Raw genomic sequence first — 21,639 nt, 5'->3', positions numbered from 1 at the left:
CCACCCTTGCCATCAACCTGTTTGACACTCATTTTAGAGCACTGGTCACTGCCTTATAAGAGGCATAAAAGGCGTTCTTGCAGCCAAAGCTTTTGCAGCCTTTGGCAATGAGTCAGTCCCGCAGGGGGTCAAGTTTCCTTTATGCCTCTCCCTAGGGACTGAGAAACAGCGAGGTGGGAAGACGAGGACTAGCTTTGCCTGGGAAAAGTCTGCCTTGTTTGGATAACCGCAGACCATGGGGCCAAACACTTCTGCTTTTCAAGCACCTCTGAAAACACCCCTCTCAGTGTGGGAACTTTACAGTTTCCAAAGCTCTTTTGAATCTATGACTGATGTCGGCAAGAACCTGCAGGGAAGGCTACTGTCCCTGTGTTTATAGGGGAGGAAACCCCAGCTCAGAGAAGTGAGGGGACTTCTCCAAGGTCACACAGCCAATGAGTGGAGGGAGCTCTCCTTCCCCCCTGGAGAGGTAGGGCAGAGCCTCAGAAAGTACAAAGCTGCAGTGGAAACAGGTCTGGTGATTCCCACTGCTCTGCACCCACCTTCCCGGACACACACCCAGGGGTGAGTCCTCCCTGACTCCTGCCGTGGAGGTCCACCGACCCACACCCTTCCTCCCTATGCAGTTCACAGTTTTTTTTTCTCTCAGGCCGCTAAGCACATATAGAATAGCCTGTTTTGCTGGGACGCTCTGGGTGTCCAGAGCACATGCAGGAGAGAAGAGGAAAGTAGGAGCTACAGGGAGAATGGGAAAGAAGGCAAGAGATCCTTTTGCACACATCTGAGTAGGGAAAACTTTTTAAACCCTTGCTGATATCCGCCGTTAGTTAAGAAGCATGGAAATGGGCATTTTCACACGCTGCTGTTGGGACTAGAAATCAGAACAGCCTCCCTGGAGGTCAGTTTGTCACAATATTTTAAATGATCCAATAATTCCACTGCTATAAATCTGTTACGGAGATGCCCACCCGGGCGGGAAGGTGCTGGCTGTGGTATCAGAAAGCTGCACACATTCAGTAAATTACCATCTATCCATCTGACAGAACAGCATGGCCCATTAATAGGAATGAGGTCAATCAAGCTCTCTAAGATCCGTAGTAAAGTGAAAAAAGCAAAATATATAGTATGGAGTCATTTGGGTTTAAACAGTGTATTGAAAAAGTTCTGGGCAGATGAGCAGTAAACTCAAAGCAGGAGTTCCCTTGGGAGAGAAAGTAGGATTTACGGGGATTGGGCAAAGCAACGCTTTTACTTTTTTTTTTTTTTACTATATATATATTCAACTTTTTTTTCTTTTGCAACAAAACAAAACCCTAAAACACCACATATGATGTGTGTGTGTAAGCCATTAAAATAAACAACCAAATAAAACCCCAAACAAACCCACCAATCCACGGTGGCACTGAAGCCTTCCTTCCAAGCCAGCCCCTCCCCAAACTCCCCTTACAGTAGAAACGCTCTTGGGGGCACAGCATGATTTTAGATGGTCACCCGGCATCAGTAACAAGGACAGCAAACCTACAAGAGCAGTAAGGGAATGCATCACACGATTTAGCCCAAAGGCACGACAAAAGGGAAGGTTGGGCTCCTGAGCTGTCTCGACGTAGGTTTTCACCTCTGCCGTTCACCAATTGCTCAGCCACCAGCTCTATTTTGTCGGTGGTAAAACAGCTCTGATTCTGCTAATGCAAGCGTGCTTACAAGACCTGTGATATCACCCATCCCTGATTGAGCCATATTGCACCTTGGTGGGAGAAGACAACAGCTAACAGGTAGGTGAGAACGCGCCCTCTCTGCAAACCTACCTCGGAGAACCTCTGCACGTCTTGGGTCAGCGTGCCCACTCGCTTCCACTGGTAATGCTTTAGCAGCTTCAGGATGGCTGGATTCACCGCGTTATCGGATGGGACAGTCCGAAAGAAATAAGGGTATTTTTTCTTATCAGCTAGAACAGGCGTGGTCGCAGCAAAGGAAAGCTGGAAAACACAAAAGAGGCAACACCTTTACCGGTGGGTTTCACGGCTGTGAGCCAGCCCAGGATCTTTCCGAATGGCATAGAGCCCAGACCCTAAGCCTGATGTGGGGCACAAACACACGGGGCAAGACATTTTTTAAGCCCTTTTGTTGTGAAAGTAACACATTATAATTGAAGAGAAGGTTTCAAAAATGCAAAATAAGAAGGAAAAAAATGCACCAATAATTTATCCCTCATCAGCGAACCACCATTACCATCATTTTTATCTCCTTCTGGTCCTTTTTCCATGCACAGTGATTTTTTAAAAAAGAGGTTCTTGAGATCATTCTACATACACAATTGAACTCCTCCCCACTCCTTAACATTATCCTACAAGCATCGAAACCATCCTGTTTAAAAAACAAAACAAAACCTCCTTGCAAACATTTTAATGGCTGCATAATATTCCAGCATATGAACACATCATGATTTACTGAATACTCTCTAATTTGGGGGCATTTAGACCGTTCGTAATTTGTCATTATTGTCATATTAGTCTACAAGCATCTTTGTGCAGAGCATCTTTTCTCCACATTTTAGGCTATTTCTATTGCATAGAGTCTGTGATATAAAATTTCCCAGATAAAAGATATGAGCTTTTAAAGATTTAATACTTATCTCCCCCCCCCCATTGTATCAATTTACACACCCACTAGCCAGGTATAATTAGAGGGCCTATTTCACCACAGTCATCGCAACAGAGAGAAATAAAACATTCCTCTATATAATCTTATAATGATCTATCACTAAAAAAAATAAATCATATTGCATTCATGGGTTATGCATAATGTTGAGACCATTTCCATGGGATCGCTAACCAGTAGTATGATCTATTTTAGGAGTGACTTTGTCATATCCTTTGCTTATTTTTGAGTGGTATTCTAATGCTTTTCCTACTGAATTTAATGAAGACTTTTTTTATATGTACAGCATCCAAACTCAGACTATTGCAGTGGCTACAAATATCCCGGTTTGTTTGCTTTTCATTGTGTGTGTGTGTGTGTGTGTGTGTGTGTGTGTGTGTGTGTGTTTAATTTACACTCAGTAGTCAAATCTGTCTACCCCTTTATTATTCCTTCTCTTTCTTTTAAGTGCCAGTAAGTTGCTAAATTGGATTTTAATTATCTGTCCTCCAAGGCCCAGCTTAAATGTCACCTCCTCCATAGCATTTCCTCTGATCTCTGCTCTCCCTTTCCTCCTGGCTTCACCCACAGAAGGCACATACCACACTTTTTGATCTTTGCTGTGTGAAGGTGGAAACATGGTTTCTTCTTGCTCGTCTAATTTGCATTTACCTTATTAGAGGCGAGGTTGAGTACCTTTTCCTATGCTCAAGAGCAATTTGCAGTTTGTTTCTGGAAACCATTCACATCCTTTACCTGTTTTCCAATTTGATTTCTAGTCCTTTTCTTATCAGTTGGCATAAGTGATCTTTTACATTAATGAAACTAGCCCTTTGCAACAGAAGTTGCTAATGTCCCCCTAGTTTGAACTTTTTCTTTTTATGTTTCTTACAGTGTCTTCTGACATAGAGACTTTTTTTTTAAATGTCGTTGAATTTATCAATTTTTTCTCTTTAATGTCCTCAGGTTTTGTGTCATATTTAGAAAGGCCTTTCCCTCACCGAGATTATTAAATAATTCTTCCATGGTTTCTTTTAGTCTGTCGTTCACCACACCACACCACACCCCCATTCCCTCTGTTCCTCTCTTCCTTCCTACCAGCCTCCCTCCCTTCCTTCTTCTTCCTTCTTTCTTTTGTCTCGTGTAAATCCTTTGCCCAGAGAAGGCATAACCAAGGCAAGCTCACCTGCCACCACCTGCTTTCTCCCTGAGCCCTTGCCATCCTTGCAGCAGCTCTAGACCTAATCCATCCCAGAGTCAATTTCAGCATCCAGAGAAATAACATCCGGTGCCCTCAGGCCCCAGCTGAAGGTGCTTTTATTGTCTCTCCTGTTATCTGAGGAAGCACTCCTTCTCCCCTCCCTGCCAGACTTTTGCAGAGTGGTGCAGGGGAGACTTTGTCCTTTCCTGGTCTGGCTCAGAGGGTAGACAGCCACTACCTAGGACCCCTGCATCTCTTGCGTCCAGCCAGCAACCTCAACACATCCCATCTGTTGGAGATGAACATAAAATATCCCATCATCTGTCCCCTAGAGCTAGAGGGTACGTGTAGGAATGAAATATCCCATCATCTGTCCCCTAGAGCTAGAGGGTACGTGTAGGGACATCATCCCAAGACTGGTAAAAGTCAAGTGTAGAATGACAGTTTTAAAAAGTTCTGGGTAGAATAAGAACAAATAGGGAGAACATACAGAGGGGAAGATCTCCACTGGACACACTGAGGAAGGCTTCCATTCAGAGTTGCCCAGCAATGGAAGAAATGAGATCCCTGTGTCCGGAGGTATGCACACGGGGGCTGGACTACGACCTAATGAGAATACAGAGGGGTTCCAAGGCATCTGTGAGCTCCCCAAAAACTCTATGAAAAGGCTTGTGTGGTCATGTGTGCATTACTGACATGCACGTTTTTCCTCACGGAAAAGAGGATCCATGGCTGCTATCAGATTCACAGAGAGGATCCCACAACCCAAACAAGGGCAGCACCCCTGCCTGCTGGTGACATCTGGGTCCCAGGGTGAGCACCAGAAATAGATGTTCTCTATCGTCTCCTCAAACACAGGGTCTGTGATTTTTCTCTCAACATTAAAACAACACTTCAAGCCTCCTACAGTCACCAGTGTAAGAAGGAGCTATCAGAAAAATCCGGGAGTAACTCTTTCAGGACCTGGGGTGGTATATGTGCCATCACCTCCCCCAAAATGCTTATCTAACACAATTTGGGAAATATTGGTTTTCTGATGTGATTTCTGAATCACACTCTGGCTGATACTTTATCACTATTGTCCCATCAATTCCAGGTCCACAATTAATTGTTGCTTGAACAACCTCGTATGTTTGCCCTGTAGGTAATTACAGTGGTTACTGTTCAGTGAATAAATGGCCCATTGTGTTTACAATGGGCTTGGAGTACAATATATGCCCCCGGTCTAAATCATGTTGGGTGCAAAATATTAACTGGTACTGGCATTTTCTGCCCCATTTGAGATAATGCACACTTTGATTGGATTGCTCTGCATCACCGTTCCTCTGGCTTTAGCCCCCTAAAACTTTCTTCCATGGGCAAAGTCTGCACATGCCTAGTAGCGCTGCTGAATTTCAGAATTGCAGGAACCTGGGAAGTCATCTAGCTCTGGGGTTCTCAATATATTTTTATTGTGTTATTGGAATTGTGTTATTGGCTGTACATTGGAATTGCTTAGGGAGATTTAAAAAAAATATATGATGCCTTGGTCCCATGGCAAGCCAGATGCATCAGAATCTCTGGACCTAGAGCCTAGGCACCAATATTATTAAAATTCTTCACAGGTGATTATGATGCCCAGGGAGGGTTGGGAACCATGAACATAGCTCAACATCCCTAGTGTTGCATAAGTAGGCTAAAACCTAAAAAATGGGGAGATGCTGACATATTCACCATAGCCAGGAAGAGGTAGGAGCAGGACTCCAATCCAGATCTACAGGACTCCAATACCAGCCCTCTTTCTCCCCTTGCATCCTATGTACTTGCTAGGCTAGGCCTTCCTTCCAGGCATAGTCACTCTTATGGCCCTAACTGGAATGCCAAACCTTTCTGGGCTCTCCTGCCTTATTTCTCACAGCCAAGTTAATTTCATTTCATTTATTTCTTTTTTTTTTTTTAGTTTATTTATTTATTTTGAGGGGGGAAGGGCAGAGAGAGAGGGAGAGAGAGAGAGAATCCCAAACAGGCTCTGTGCCACCCAACTCGGGGGTCCATCTCATGAACCATGAGATCATGACTTGAGCTGAAACCGAGAGTCAGAGGCTTAACTGACTGAGCCACCCAGGCACCCCTCAACCAAGTTCATTTCTAAACAGACTGTGATGATTGAGGCTCTGAGCTAATCCCTAACCAAGGATTTATTTTGGAGAGTACTTTTAAATTGATTTTATAGTTTTGTTCTCATTTATAGTTTTGTTGCATTGTTTTGAGAATCCGGCATATTTAGTGTCTGCTTTTGGAATTTATTGAGATTTTCTTTGTGGCCTATTCTACAATCAATTTTTCTAAAAGTTCCATGGTGGCTGGAAAAGAGAATGCAGTCTCAAATTGTAAGCTATAAAAGTCTTTGTCAGACTTCTTATGCATAACAGATATAATCAACAAAAGTATCTTATTATCACATGCTTTGTATTTCTGTTTACTTGATCTGTCAAAGATTAGAAGACTTACTACATTTTTCTCTATCGTCTCTGACAATTTCCCTATGTATTTCAACAGTTTTTGCTTTGTATACTTTGATTTTATGTTGTTCTCAGCATAAAAGTTTATTACAATTATATCTTTATTTTTCAGCAATGTGTATCCTTGTCTAGTCCAAACACAGGCACTTAATCATCATTACATGAACTAAGAATTAAAATATTTGTCAAGGTAAAACAAACCTTTCTGTCACTTTATTACTTTTTGACTTCTATCATATCATGCATAATATTAATATTGAAACCCTTACTTAATTTCTGCTTGCATTTGCCTGCCACAGATCTGATCCTCCTTTTATTTGCATTCTGTTAAGATTATTTGAAAGTATATTTCTTGAAAAGAGCACATGGATTTAAAAACATATATGCTTATTGCTGTAATAAGTTCTTGACCTTGCACTTACCATCCTGTTGGCAGTCTTACTCTTTTTTTGTATGCTTCCTATTTGTTTCCTCATGTTCTCTTCGGTATTTAGACTACATGTCTACTCTTCTCCATTCTGGATATGTTAATCTTGCTTCTTGTCTCAACCTGCTGGAGTATCTTTTAATATTATGAAGAAGGGCAAGTAGTTGAAAACTTGCTGAGGATGACCCTCAGTTGCCTTGACACACACATGGTAGAATTTAGCTGGGTATAAAATTCTTGGGCTACACTTCTCCCCCTTGAAACTACAAAGTGATACAGATGAGAAATCTGGGGCTAGTTTGACTCTTGTTCCTTTGTAGCCATCTGGTATCCTCTGCCTGGATCCCTGAAGAATGTTTGTTCTTTATTCCTAGAATTCAAAATATTTGCCAAGATTGATCTTGGTGTGGGCACTCTTGATTTTATCTGAAACACAGGGAATCCTTCAATCTATACACTCCGGTCTTTCAACTCAGAAAAAAAAAATCTACATATACTCTAAATGTAGTTTATACAATAAGTATATAATCTCCTGGTCCTTGTCTTCTGTATCTCACAAGAGCATCTTATTGCTTTCCTACAATCTTTCCTTGCTAATCTTTCTGGGATATGGTGGCACATCATTATTATTTGACTCTGCAGACCTTTGACTACAATGTGGTACATAAACAATTCAGCCATTCAGCTTCTTTGTTCTACAAGTTTCTTGATATGCTTTTCAACAGCCTCACTTTTAAGCTTTACTGTCTCTAATATATTTTTATTTTGTCACTGAGAGTTTCCATTTTCCAAGAATTTTGTACGATCACACCCCGACATCTTATCTCAGGCTAATTCATGGAGACCATGTTTTTTCTGAATATGATTGAGGATGCCAAGTATGTTTTGAAAGTTTTCTTCTTTATCCTACAATAGGACATTTTCAGAGATGGACTCTTCCTCTGCTTTTTCTGGGTATTATGCAACTTTGATTATTTTTGCAATATTTTTTCAAAGGCTGGGTGTTAGGTGTTTCTAGTGTACTCATTGTCAAAAGCAAGGCAGGTCTTTTCAGACATGGTTTATCAAATAACATAATATGTGGATTGCCCTTGGCCCTGTTTTCTGTCTTTTTACATTATAATTGAATATTTTACCCAGAAAACTGAAAAAGAAGTATTCGAGCACAGTCTTAGGTGTCCAAGAGGCTCTCACTTTTTGCTGTTCTACGTTAATGAGGTGACAGCTTTGCCCTCAGTGCCTAATTTTCAGATACTCTGGATCAACACAGTACATTCAATTTCCATCATGCACAGTTGCCAGGGTTTTTCTGTCTTGCCCATAAAACTGTACTTGGGAGGTTTCTGCTTCCCAGTATGCAGTGCATTCCTAATGCCCTCCTGTCTCCCCTTATCCAGCTTTTCCTAGCAATTTATAGCTTTGTTTGAATTTGCAAAGATAGATAAAAATGAAGAGAAGAAAGCATCTTGGTTGCTTCAAAGATCAGCAACTGTGAGTAGAGGTGTAGCTGTCCAATTTTCTGACTGGCAAAGCCCTGGGTCTCTAACGCAGATTATGGGAGAGAGAGGGAAAAGTCCATTATTTTTCAGAACAATTGTTATTTTACGAGGTAGTGTCCGGAGTGCTGGGAGGCAAAGCTTAGTGGGAATTTATTAATCTAGCTCCATCTTTTTTAGAATCATCGAAGCTGCCAAACATCTAGGATGTCAGTTAGTCTTAGAGCCCCTTGGTTCTTTGAGGTAGGAATCACCATCCATCTTACAGCCGGAGAAACCAAGGAAAGACAAAGGTGATACAGTTGTGCAAGGTCAATACAGGAACTGTGAAGCTGGTCTTTTAAGTTCACATCTGGTTCTCTTTCTTCAACCGGCTCTTAACTTCCAGTTCCGGGTGAGATGAGGCAATGATCCAAACCCGAAGGCTTGCTCCTTCTTCTGAGACCCAGTAGCACAAGGGGCAAGGTTTCCAGTCTCTCACACATAGAAAGTTTCCGTTCTGGGGGCACACCTTACCCAGCAGAGTAGGAAGGGGAGAGAGTCGTCAGCATCTCTCTCCTGGCACACAGTATTTTTGCGAGTTTAGGGTGTGCACATTGAACCACAAGTCACTTCAACATTAAGCTGAGGCCACTACAAGGCCACTTTAGGGACCTGGGAAAACCAGGCTCAACCCTGTCTCTAGGACCGTGAGAACAAGGGCATCATTTCTTCTAGGCGTCTGTTTTCCTCACCTCTGAAAACGATGGACAAAGGATTTCAAAGGTTCCTTGAGACCACACAATTCTGCTTTTCTCCCCAACAATTTCCTCCAATTGAGGAAAATGATAAAAAAGTTTGTTCACTTCATGCGGGTATGCATTTCATTTGATCTGATTTATTCAGATAATTGCCTTTGCGTCTCACTTCTCTGCAGATGTAAGCCCAGATGAAAAATGTAAACATACCTCCCAACTTCAGGATCTTTATTAAACTCCGAGCCACTGATGGATTCTTGCCTAAATGCAATTCATTCTCTCCCTGGTTTGGGGTCTCTGACTTTAACTTTCCTGCAGAGATTCGGCACTTTTCAGGTGGAGAGTACATCTAAGAGCGGCCCTCCTTGCTAAATCCTAGGTGAGAAACTGGGGCTAGAAGCAAGGGGGGCAGAATAGGATGGAGGCTTGCTCTTTTCTCTGCTTGGTTTAATCTCTTTCCATGGGTTTGCTGACTGTTTCTGTAATTAAATGAGGGAAGTATTTGTCATCTCGGGTCCCTTTCAGCCGAGATGAATGGAATGCAACTTTCTCAGGAAGCTTCTGACAAAACCCTGTTTGTGGCCAGTGCCAGGATGTATACAAAGGCACTGGGCTGGGTGCGTTGGGAACTCCGGGCTGCTTTAGGTCTGCGCCAGGTCGCCGCTGCACCCCAAGCCCTGGCGAAAGACTGGACACAAAGTGCCTCTCCACAGATGCCTGTGAGATTAATGTGATGCGGAGCGGTTGCAAAGCATTTCCCGAGTTAACGAGGGGAAAGGAATGCCCGGCATCGGGGTGGGTTCGTGAAGCCCCAGTCCCCCGGAAGGCTTGCTGGGGTGTCGTGCGGAGACCTGCCCTAAGGTTGGAGGCCTCTTTAGGCAGACATCCTGGGCCAGAACCACTGGGGGAACAATCATCTCTCCTTTTGTTGATGAGTGCTAGTTTCGAATCACTCAGAGGTGCACAGCAGCCTGGCTCTCACCACTCACTTCCATGCCATATTCTTCGGGGGGGGGGGGGGGGGGGGGCGGGGCTCAAAACAATTCGTGAGGGAGGTAGAGGAGGCATCATTGTCTTCGTTCTTCATGGAGCAACTGAGGCTCAGGGAGGTACAGTGACATGCCTGAGACCACATAAGGGGCAAAGCTGGGATTCCAGCTCAGGTATTTTGACTCCTTGAAGTTGTATGATGAGCACCTGCTGTGGGGCAAACATCACATTCAGGGCTCAGCATTCACTGTCTCATTTGATGGGCAAAATAATACTATGAGGGAGACACTATTGTGATCTGCATTTTTCAGATGAGGAGACTGAGGCTCAGAGAGGTTAAGTCACTGGCACTTGGTCACCCAGCAAGCAACAGGCAGAGCAGGGAGACTGACGAGTCTTTGCTCATTCCGCAGACTGCGATGCTTCTATAATTAACAACTTCCAAAACACATTTACTTCTTTAGTTTAATTTTCATCTTCGCAAAACCCCACCATATTGGTAGAGTAGACAGTATTACTCTTGTTTTATAAATAAGGAAACCGGACCTCAGAGAGGTTGAGTGAGTGGCTTGAATTCACACGTTAGCAAGTGGCAAGGCTAAGGCTTGAACTTGGGACTTTCCTTTTTGGCAGCTCTCTCTTCCAATATTCAAGGCTGCTTCCTAGGGAGGCACCCGGTACATGGGGAGAAAACAACTAGGGCAATTTAAAAGAAAGGAGAAGAAACAATAAGATTTGCTTAAAAGAAACAACAATAATACCGAATCACTGGCTTATAATGCTTTTGATTTCCCTAAGGTGGCCCAATTCAATTATGTGAAACAGAACTCATACATATATTTGGCTTTTTATTTAACAGAAAATTCTTCATATTTTTCTTTTTAAACTTTTATCATGAAATATAAACTACATATAACTGTATAAGTGTATGAAATATACATGTTCGGCTTAAGGAGTAATAACAAAACCAATATCCAACTGCCCATCACCCAGTTTAAGAAATAGCTTTTATTTATTTGTAAATATTAAATTACAAAGTAATTTACTTTTTCGCTTTTGTTATGCGGTCCAGTAATTTTTACTCCTTCATTCCCCACCTCAGCATTTCTAGCATTATTTGATGCAAAGAAGATAGGAAAACAAATATTACTTCCTCAAATCCTTCTTTCTTTCTTTTTTTAAGTCAGACGTGGGAGTAAAACAGAGAAAAGGCAAAACCAAGCCAGTGCTGAGAAAGTAGTATGGTCCATAAGGGTAGGAATTCAGGGTTTCAGTTTCGATGGGTCGGGTCCAAGCTCCAGGTCTGCTACTCACTGTTCAATTTTGGGAGCACTCCATCACCTTGTGGGATCTGTCTCCTTCTCTGTAATCCAGGGTGACATACCCCATCCCACTCCCGTCTCAGGATCAGAGTAGTATAGGCACCCAGTGAATGATGGCTAATGTCAGGTCACAACTTCCAGACTTAGACATTACGAGGGTTACATGCTGTTTCTTATCCTTATGAAAGGCCTTTTGACTTACAAAGCTTCTTCCTCAACCCCGAGGAAGGCAGCAGGGAGAGGGGTATACCCATTTGACAGATGAGATGCCTCGGTGAATGAATGGGTTCACTCGCTGTGATGTGGCTGCTACCAGACAGAGACATAATTCTAAATCAGGCCTTCTAAATCCTAATGTAGTGAATGTAAAATGGCTTGTTAATTTAAAAAAATAATAATGATTATATTGCTTGTCTAATTGTGTACAATTAGAATGTATGTCTTTAATTTTCTCTTAAACTTCTGGTAAAATGTTCCATTTTCCCTTTGCAGCTGTACAGGTGACAAATGTAGGAAATTAGCAAATTACATTAGAATCCTCTTTGGCTTCCTCAGCTCCTTTGCACTTTGCTTTCAGTTGATGTCTTTATGGGTAAGAAGTGCTCTCGTGTGATCACAGCTGTGAAGCCAACTGCCTTTTAATTACCACACTGCAAAAATCATGTCTCCTCATGTCAATTTAGCACCTCTAATTAGTCGATAGGTTGACATCATATCTATAGGGGGAGAAAGGTGTGCTGGGGCCCACCTCAAGGCTTGCAGTGAAAGCGCATGCAGTATTTCTGTCTGCTGGATCCTCCCATCTCTTCAGGGCCAGCTCCTAATCATCTGTCCAGGCCTACTCATAGCCACCTCCTCCAGGGAGCCTTCCCTGTTATCCCTCAGTTCTCCCAGCACTGGTTTTTCCTCTTGCTGTGGGAAGGCTGGATCTCAGGGACATCAGGCCTCCAAAAGAGGGGGTCATCTTTGGTTCAGTTTGCCCTTGTAAGCCAATGCCTCCCATAACCAAGGAAGGGAGTGGCAGAATTCTGGACTCCAGGCCTCTGAGATTCGCTTCATGGTCAGTCCGGGGAAAATTAATTAAGTTGAATCAAGATAAAATATTCAAAGGTGCTTTCCAAGAATGTGAAGTCTTCCTCGAAAGGGTAGAGGAAGTCATTCTGGACCAGCGGGGCTGGAGCTGGGACACAGGAAATGAGCACAGACACATGGCCATGGGACATAAAGACCCAGCTTTTCCATATACCAGCTGCAAATCTACCAGCAACGTTAGGTCTCAGTTTTCTTACCTGTGAAATGGAGAGACTAAGTCCTGTCCTGACTAACTCTCCAAAGGCTCGTAAAAAATAAATGAGAACTTGGATGTGAAAATGTTTTATAGGAAATAAATCCCTGTGCTGATGGAAGGCAAGGGTTACAAAACCTACCTGGTCTGGTCACCCTTCACCTTTTCTACTGTTTCAGCCTCCTTTCTCTCCCTCTCACACCAGCCCTCTATTTCCCAAATCATATCAGGCCTCTCTCACTCCCCTATGAAAAAGCTTTCCCACATACACACACAGATGCTTCCAGGCTAGGCCAGCTGGACCTCCTCCACCCTACCCCCATCAGATCTTATCACACTATATTGTAAGTACATCCTTACTTCCCCAATGCTACTGTAAGATAATAGCCACTCAAGTTGTTGGATAAGAAGCATTCAAATATTTGCTGAATAAATGAATGTATGAACGAAGGCAAAGGGAACAAGCTTCATGTGTGGGGTCCCAGAGAGAAAATGAGGATCAATAGATGACTGTTTCGGGGAGGCTGATATGGATCAATATTTAAGAAGAAACATTTAATAATGAGATATTCAAAAATGAATCGAAATCTTGCAAAGTACTGAGTTCTCCATCGCTGGAGGTATTCAAGGAGATGCTCAAGAATCACATATCTATCAAGGTCATGGAGGTGATTCCCAAACCAGCAGGGGGATTGCACGAGTCAGTGTTGTGGCCTATGTATACTGCTGGTGGGAGACCCAACGATTTTAGTTGAGCCCCAGATTAATATTTTATGTCTCACTAAGTATGTTTTCTCTTTTTTACTTTTACACCAACTTCTTAGAAAGTGATACTGATTTTCCCATTCATTGTCTGTAAATAAAAAGACGAGTGTATTTAAGGGAAAATACGAAATAAGTTAACAATCCAAGTGGTATACGCAAGGGTCTATGAGATCGGGGAAACACTGGATTGTAGGTTCATTAAGGAGTCCTACAAAAATATACAGTCCTCAGAAATTAAAATCTCCTCCTCAAATCTCCACCACTTTCCATTACATTAAGTCATAATATGAATTGAAACAATATAGAATGAGTTAGACTCTTATTTGGGCACTGGAGAATATGCACTACCAGAAGTACCACAGGGAGGGTAGATAGATGTCTCGACTGAAAGAAATTAATTACATTTAAAAGAGAGAATTAACTGTACAAGTAGAAATGGCCTAAGTAAGAGGGCTGCCATATTTAGCAATACTGGGGACACACTTGTACTAAAGCTCATTCTTTTTTTGTCTGAAATTTAAATTTAACTGGGCACCTGTATTCTTTCTGGTAGCCCTAAGTAACCATCCAAGCCAGAGACGGTAAATAGGCGGGAGCCTATGCGACATCATGAGCGGGATGACAGTGGCTGCAAAAGAAGTGGGTCAAGTCAGTGAAGAGTGTGCAGTGATCAATTAGTCATGCCTGCAGTTAGCACAGGACCGGGAAGTAACGGCACCAACGTCATTCATTTATCTGCCATCCTGAACTTGTCTAACTCCTCACTTTACACACCGGGGACCAGAGAAGACAAGGGACTTGCCCCGCTCACAGCCCGAGCCCACGGCTCGGCTGGGCTACACTCACTTGCCGCTCCATGCTGCCTGCTCAGAATCAAAACAGAATGCCACCAACGCCATGATTATGTAATTTCAGACTATCCTCAGCAAACATGACCACCCACATCATCGGCCAGAACGCACACAGCCAGTCAAAGCCTCCACCTGATCCGATTTATCGTCGTGACTGCATTTGAATGCTCTAGAAGAACACAAAAGATGTGAAACAAAATCCATTTACACCGAGACAGCTCTGTTGAAGGTGATGTCACTATGACAGAAAGCGCTCAGGGGTCTGAACCGCTGTGCTCTTTATGGACTATCTCTTGGTAGTAGGATTTTACATTTGGCTCCTGGTAGAATATGCAAACAAGTGTGCTTAATAACAAAGCAGATACTTCACGTGCTGTTTACTGAAGTAGGTGGAACTGAACTAAATTTGGGCTTTCTTCTCCACCTTTCCGTTGGTCCCCTCCTCTTTCTGGGCCTGGGGTTCCTCGCTGTTAAAATAAGGAGATGACGCTGGCTGGCTTTTTATTTCAGCTCCACCATTTCACGAGCTTGCAGTTCTGTGTTTAATTGACAAACCAAGGAGGGATTCTTTCTTTAGGCGACAGAATGAAAACTGCAGCACTCCAAGACTTCGTCAGAGGGGTTTCAAACCAGCCTCTCTCAAGGCAGTTATTCAGTCTAATCGTCTTAAGTCTCCATTTGGATATTAGCCTTTTACTTTCTGCTCCTTCTTAATCAAGTTCATTCATTCGTTTTCTCATTCATTCAGCAAATACTTATTTTCTAGAAAAATTACAGATGCATTCTCTTGGCCCACAAATCCCACTTCTAGAAATTCATTCCCCAATTGTAGCTGTAAAAAATCAGGAATGTCTTTATATACTGATAAAACAGTGAGCTCTGGGAAAATTAAGGGGAAAAAAGTAAGGTGCAGAATAGCATATCTAGTATGCTCCCTTTGGCGTAAGAAAGAGGAAGAGGAGGGGCGCCTGGGTGGCTTGGTCGGTTAATCGTCCGACTTCGGCTCAGGTCATGATCTTACAGTCCGTGAGTTCGAGCCCCGTGTCGGGCTCTGGGCTGATGGCTCAGAGCCTGGAGCCTGTTTCCGATTCTGTGTCTCCCTCTCTCTCTGCTCCTCCCCTGTTCATGCTCTGTCTCTCTCTGTCTCAAAAATAAATAAACGTTAAAAAAAAATTTTTAAAAAGAAAGAGGAAGAGGAGGGTCGCCTGGGTGACTCAGTCGGTTGAGCATCTGACTTTGGCTCAGGTCACGATTTCCCAGTTCGTGAGTTCAAGCCCCGCGTCGGCCTCTGTGTCGACAGCTCAGAGCCTGGAGCCTGCTTTGGATTCTGTGTCCCACTCTCTCTCTGCCCTTCCCCTGCTTGACTCTGTCTCTGTCTTTGTCTCTCTCTCTCTCTCTCAAAAATAAATAATAAACATTAAAAAAATTTTTTTAAAGAGGAAGAGGAATGAAAACACACACTTACGTATATTTGGAATGAGAAACACTAAATAAAAAACTAATAAAAATGGCTATCTACAGGAATGGCAGGGACCAGAACAGAGGGAAGCTGTATTGGGTCCAGAAATTCTCTATTTATTGCATATTATTTTTAATTTACTTAATGTTTATTTATTTTTGAGAGACAGAGAGAGGCAGATTGTGAGTAGGGAAGGGGCAGAGACAGACAGAGACACAGAACTCGAAGTGGGCTCCAGGCTCTGAGCTGTCGGCACAGAGCCCAACACGGGGCTCAAACTCATGGATCTCGAGATCATGACCTGAGCTGAAGTCGGATGCTTAACCAACTGAGCCACCCAGGCGCCCCTTGCATATTTTTGACTATACAATCATCTAAAAGTTATATATGTTTTAAAAAGAAATCAACAGAAAGAAAAAAATAAATCCCTAAGGCCTGAAAACAAAGGTACTTAAGAGTATAAGAGTTGCTAATACAATCACACAAGGAAAAATCTGTAAAGAAACTTCTAGATGCATCTTCACTGTCCAACTAGGAGAAATATAATCTCCCCCCCCCAAGGTACCCCCACACACATTCCCAACTTTTCATTATTAAAATATTCAGACCTACAAAAAGGTTGAAAGAACATACAGTGAACCCCATATACCCTTCACCATTTGGCATTTTCCACATCTGCTTTCTTCTCTATATACACATACACATGCATATGTACATACACACGCACACATATACACACGTATACACACACACACACACACACACGTTTTTGGTTTTGATGCATCTGAAATCAACTTATAAGCACTTTGACACTTGACTCCTTCCTATCAGTCCAGAATGCACCACCTGAGAACATTCCCCAGTAGCATTACTGGGTCATTATCGCACTTCCGAGAATAAAGGGCAATTCAGTACCATCCCATGGTCAGTCCACACTGATTCTTCAATTTCCCCAAAATGCCCTTTCCATTGCTAAAAATCAGGATCCAATCAGCATTCGTGCCTCTCATTTGGCTGCTATATTTGTATCATCTCTTTTCATCTGAGAACACTCCCCTGCCTTTCTGTTATTGTTCTTATTGTTTTCCACAACATTAAATTTTCTGAAGAATCCAGGCCAGGTGACTTGTAAAATGTCCTGTATTTGTGTGATTATCTCCTTGTAGCCATATTAAAGTTTAAACACTTTTTTTTAACGTTTATTTATTTATCTTGAGAGAGAGAAAGTGTGTGAAAGCAAGTGGTGGAGGGGCAGAGAGAGATGGAGAGAGAGAGAATCCCAAGCAGGCCCCACGCTGTCAGTGCAGAGCCTGATGCGGGGCTGTAACCCATGAACTGTGAGATCATGACCTGAACTGAAATCAAGAGTCAGATGCTTCCGATTTCTGCTCAGGTCATGATCTCGCAGTTCATGAGTTCGAGCCCTGCATCGAGCTCTGTGCTGACAGCTCAGAGTGTGGAGCCTGCTTCAGATTCTGTTTCTCCCCCCTCTCTGTTCCTCCCCTGCTCATGCTCTGTCTCTCTCTCTCTCTCTCTCTCTCTCTCTCTCTCTCAAAAATAAATAAACATTAAAAAAAATAAAAATAAAAAAGGCAGACACTTAGCCGACTGAGCCACCCAGATGCCCCTTAAATGCTTTTGATTAAAACATCTTAAGAATTATATTTTCTAGTTCAGTCCACTGGAAAAAACCTAGAAGCAGTGAAGCCCAGTAGCAATGAGCACAGCTAGCATCCAGATCATGGTTCCTAAATATGATTCCCCAGCAGGAAGAATCAGGAATGCTTAGAGAAAGGGCTGATTCCAAATCTAAGGCAGGTAAATATTAAGTGTCCAAACTAATGGAGGAGGAGGCAGGAAGGGAGAGAAAGAGCAGGGGGGGGGGGGCAGAGGGGAGGGAGGGGAAGAAAGCCTCAAAAAAGGGAATACTCTTCTGCAGAGGAGAATGCCAGCATTAGTGTAGAAGTGGGGGGTGGAAGTTGAATCAGGAAAGGACCATTCTGCAGCCCCAATATAACAGTGGCTCCCCAAGGACCATCATCAGGTAAGATTGTGGGCCTCCAAAACTTGCCCCACATCTTACCTAATAATTACTAAGGGGAGAAGATATCTTTACAATAAATCTAGCAGATGCTATCTTAACCAAGCGATCAAATTTAGCGTCATCAAGAATAGTCCAGAGGTGGACCTCTTGACTCAAAGCACTGGGAAGAACATGTTTGGATTCTTGCCAAAATTGTTTAACCTGAATCAAGCTGTGAAGAAACGATCAAACAAATCCAGATTTGGGATTTGGGGAATATTTTATAAAACAACTAGCTTGGGCCTTTTAGGAAGGTCAATGTCCTGAAAGCAACAACAACAATAAAAATAAGTAGGAGATTAGAAGTAGCAAATTCAAGGGGGCTAAGTACATGACAGGGTTTACACAGCATGCTATCCCCAAATAAATGCCAATAAGGACATTCTGGGGATAACTGGGGAAATTTGAATATGGACCACATATAGGTAATATCATATTGCTATTAATTTTTAGGTGTGATAATTATACTATGATGATGTAAGAGAATACAATTGTTCTTAGGAGAAGAACAGCCTCGTACTGACATATTTAGTGGTGAAGTGTCATTATGTCTGCAAACTATTGTCAAGGCCTTCGACAAAAAAATGGGTGTAGGGGTGAGATGGACAGGGGAAGGAGGGGGAGAGGAAGACCAACATGGCAACACACAAACAAGTCGTGTACCTACGCAAAGGATATATGACGTTCATTGTGCTTTCTCTTAATTTTTGCAGGCTTTGAAAATTTTCCAAAAAACTGGAAGAAAATGTGGAGGAAAGGTAGAAACACAAGTAGAGCCACCAAAACACTGACTGCATTAAAAAATAATGTCTGCAACTGATTGGAATACAGTCCATATAATATATATTTTAAAGATCCATGAATTCATAATGCTACTTGCACGAAAAGGAGAGACTGAGAAAGAGAGAACCCCCAAACCAAACAAAAACAAAAGATTCCTGGAGGTTCTCCTAGATTCCAGGCCATATGCTGGGTTCTGGGGTTCCAACTAGTGACAAGGGAGGTACGGCCCCACCCCTCCCCACCCGCACTGCCCCCCCCCCCCCCATGACTGAGGGGACTGACAACCACCAGGCAAGCTCCACACTGAACAGGAAACTGAACCTTGCATGACAGGGCAGGGTGGGGAGAGGCAGTTGTTACGGATGTGTCTACTGGAGGCAGGGATCTGGGTGGAAAGCCTCCTCAGAGAAGAGAAGAGAAGTCTCAACCTGAGAACTGAGGAAAGATCCCTTCTTGCTCGTGGGGGCTGCTGGGGTGGGCCAGAGCTGCTTTGCTGCGCCAAGGGTCCACGTCCCCACTATTCCAGCAACAGGCCTGGAGTCTCAGAAGACACCCAGGATGAGAGGGGGGGCCATTCCCGCAAAGGCACCATGCCATCTCACAAGTAACGAGGACAGTGCTAGATCACAGCTTGTGTGGGAATCGGGGGCCAATCTGAGAAAACCACGCTTCTGTCGGCATCTGGGCATAACATCTAAATAATTGTCTAACCCAGGATCCTTTGTCTCAGGTTGAGTGCTTCCCACTTTATAAGGCTTCAGCTCTGTATCATGGAAATAATAAATTATTTAATTTCCTTGGTACACAGAACCAAAGCAAAAGTCTTCTGTATAATTCAACGCTAATGTAGGCTAGGCTCTATTAAAAAACAAAACAAAACAAAACAAAACCAACTCATTCATTATAAAACCACCCAGAATAGAGCTCCTAAGTACTATCTGCTTGAAATACTTAGCATAGTTACTGATTTTCACCAACAACCAGTCATCTCCTTTTTGAGTTCAAAGGAGCCCTTTATTTTTTTACACAACAAGTGACTAGATGAGGAACAGGTTTAAAAGTGGTGTGTGTGTGTAGGGGTGCCTGAGTGGCTCAGTCAGTTAAGAGTCGGACTTCGGCTCAGGTCACGATCTCACAGTTCGTGGGTTCAAGCCCTGAGTCGGGCTCTGTGCTGACAGCTCAGAGCCTGGAGCCTGCTTCAGATTCTGTCTCCCTCTCTCTCTCTCCGCCCCTCCTCCACTCATGCTCCGTCTCTCACTCTCTCAAGAATAAACAAACATTAAAAAAAAAAACGGTGTGTGTGTGTGTGTGTGTGCGCACAAGCACACGTGCTGAGCGATTTACAGGGAGAACACAGGCCAGCACTGAGGGGCTCAAGCCAGCCTGGGTGGTCATCTGCAGACAGGCAGGAAGCTCATCCCCGGGGAAGGCTGGGAGGGATCCCAGGGGCCTGGAAGGAGCCTCCGGACACCCCACTCCCACACCCTGAGGCCTCAGCAGGAAGAGGGGAAAGTCTCTTTGACCTTAGCGTCTTGTTTTCCTCATTCTGAAAACAGCCTAACTAGGAAGCTTCCTCCCCTGCTCTTCCTTCCCCACAGTGTTGCCCGAGGGTTAAATGCGATTCGCTGACAGGCATTATATCTCATGGTTGCCAGCATAGATGCTGGAGCCACTTAGTCCAGGCAATTTCTTGGCAAGACACTCAACCTTTCTGTGCCTCAGTTTCCTCACCTGTGAGATGAGGAGAATAATAGCGTCATAGGGTTGGTGGGTTGGTGTGTGGAGTAAATGCACTAATGCGCAGGGTTAGAACCGTGCAAAGGCCAGAGAATGTAGGCCAGGAGTATTATAAATTGGTTTGTAATAGGCCATCTGGATGTGCCCATTCTTGATTTAGGACTACCTACTCAGTGCCAGGTCTTGTGTGAGGCCCTTGAGGTGCAGCCATGACTCAGACAGGCAAGGACTGTCTTGGGGGAGTTCACAGTGGGTAACACTGAGACCTCATCAGAGAATTGTAAGGTACTGAAGAAAGGGCAAAGATGAAATGAATGAAGAAAACACAAAGCTGGGGAGCAGGGTTGAGGGAGACTAGGGAGGCTTCCTGGAGGGGGTAAAGCTTAAACTAAATCTCAGGAAATACACAGGGCTCAGCCAGGGGAGGAGGGAACCAGAAAGGCACCTAACAGTGGGAACAGCATGGGCAAAGGCCTCAGAGCTGCAGAGAGCTGGCTCTATCCCCAAGCACGAGGGGAATGTGTGACAGAGGGACCTACCAGCAATGCTGGCCCTGCACCTTGGCCTCTGCTCATAGTGTGGCCTGACACAGGCTGCTTGACCTCTCTGGGCCTACCTCCTTCACCTGTAGAATGGGTTCTCTACCTGGAACACTCTGGTGGAGAATGCATGTCTGAGTGGCTTAGGAATGGAGGGAGAACCAGGCCCAACCCAGGAACCACTATAGGAGGGAGTCACATGCAGGAAACAAGAGGGAAGACAACAGATTTAAGGCACATGGTGATAGCTTTGAGCTACAGGATTACAGGGAATAATGACATGACTTAATCATCTGGCCCCACCCTTTCTCTTTGCAGCAGGAGGCCCAGAGAACACAGTGGATGCATAGAGGCCACACAGCTAGTCCCAGAGAGCTGACCCCATGTCCCAGGGCCCTACTTCTTCCTGGAAGGTAGACCAGAAGGCCACCTTAGTCTTGGGAAGGAAGAAGAATACAAGGCACAGTGCCTGGAACTCTGAGGGTCTTGTCTAATCTCACAACCAGCCCAGGGTCTGCCACCCCACTGCATGTCAGAGATGAGGCACTGAGACTGGGAGAGGCTAAGTGACCTGCCCAGAGTCACAACTAGTAAGTGCCAGGGCCTGGATGTGAGCCCCAGCCCATGTGACTCCAAGCCCAAGAAATGTACCAGGTATTGTCATTATTACAAGTTGACTGAGCACATTAGCCCCTCTGGGCCTCTGTTTCCTCATCTGTACAAATGGGCACAAGACCACCTTATCAAACAGGATAAACACAGAGCAGTCAGGGCCGTGCCTGACACCAACCCCGTGCTCTTGTCCTAGGGCACCTGCCCAGCAGCC

The 21,639-nt window shown here is 43.9% G+C and overlaps 1 protein-coding gene across 1 annotated transcript in view; it reads right to left on the bottom strand.

Annotated features, from left to right (window-relative positions):
• GABBR2 (gamma-aminobutyric acid type B receptor subunit 2) overlaps window positions 1-21,639 on the bottom strand; it is a 351,797-nt gene that overhangs the window by 208,866 nt on the left and 121,292 nt on the right. Inside the window, exon 3 of the mRNA XM_047831454.1 lies at window positions 1,806-1,976. Coding sequence (XP_047687410.1) covers window positions 1,806-1,976 — 171 coding nt within the window. The remainder of the gene's footprint in view (window positions 1-1,805; window positions 1,977-21,639) is intronic.

The sequence above is a fragment of the Prionailurus viverrinus genome, chromosome D4, assembly GCF_022837055.1.
Source record: "Prionailurus viverrinus isolate Anna chromosome D4, UM_Priviv_1.0, whole genome shotgun sequence".
NCBI lineage: Eukaryota > Metazoa > Chordata > Mammalia > Carnivora > Felidae > Prionailurus > Prionailurus viverrinus.
The sequence above is the reverse complement of the archived record's forward strand: the minus strand, read 5'-3'. Positions and strand labels throughout refer to the sequence as shown.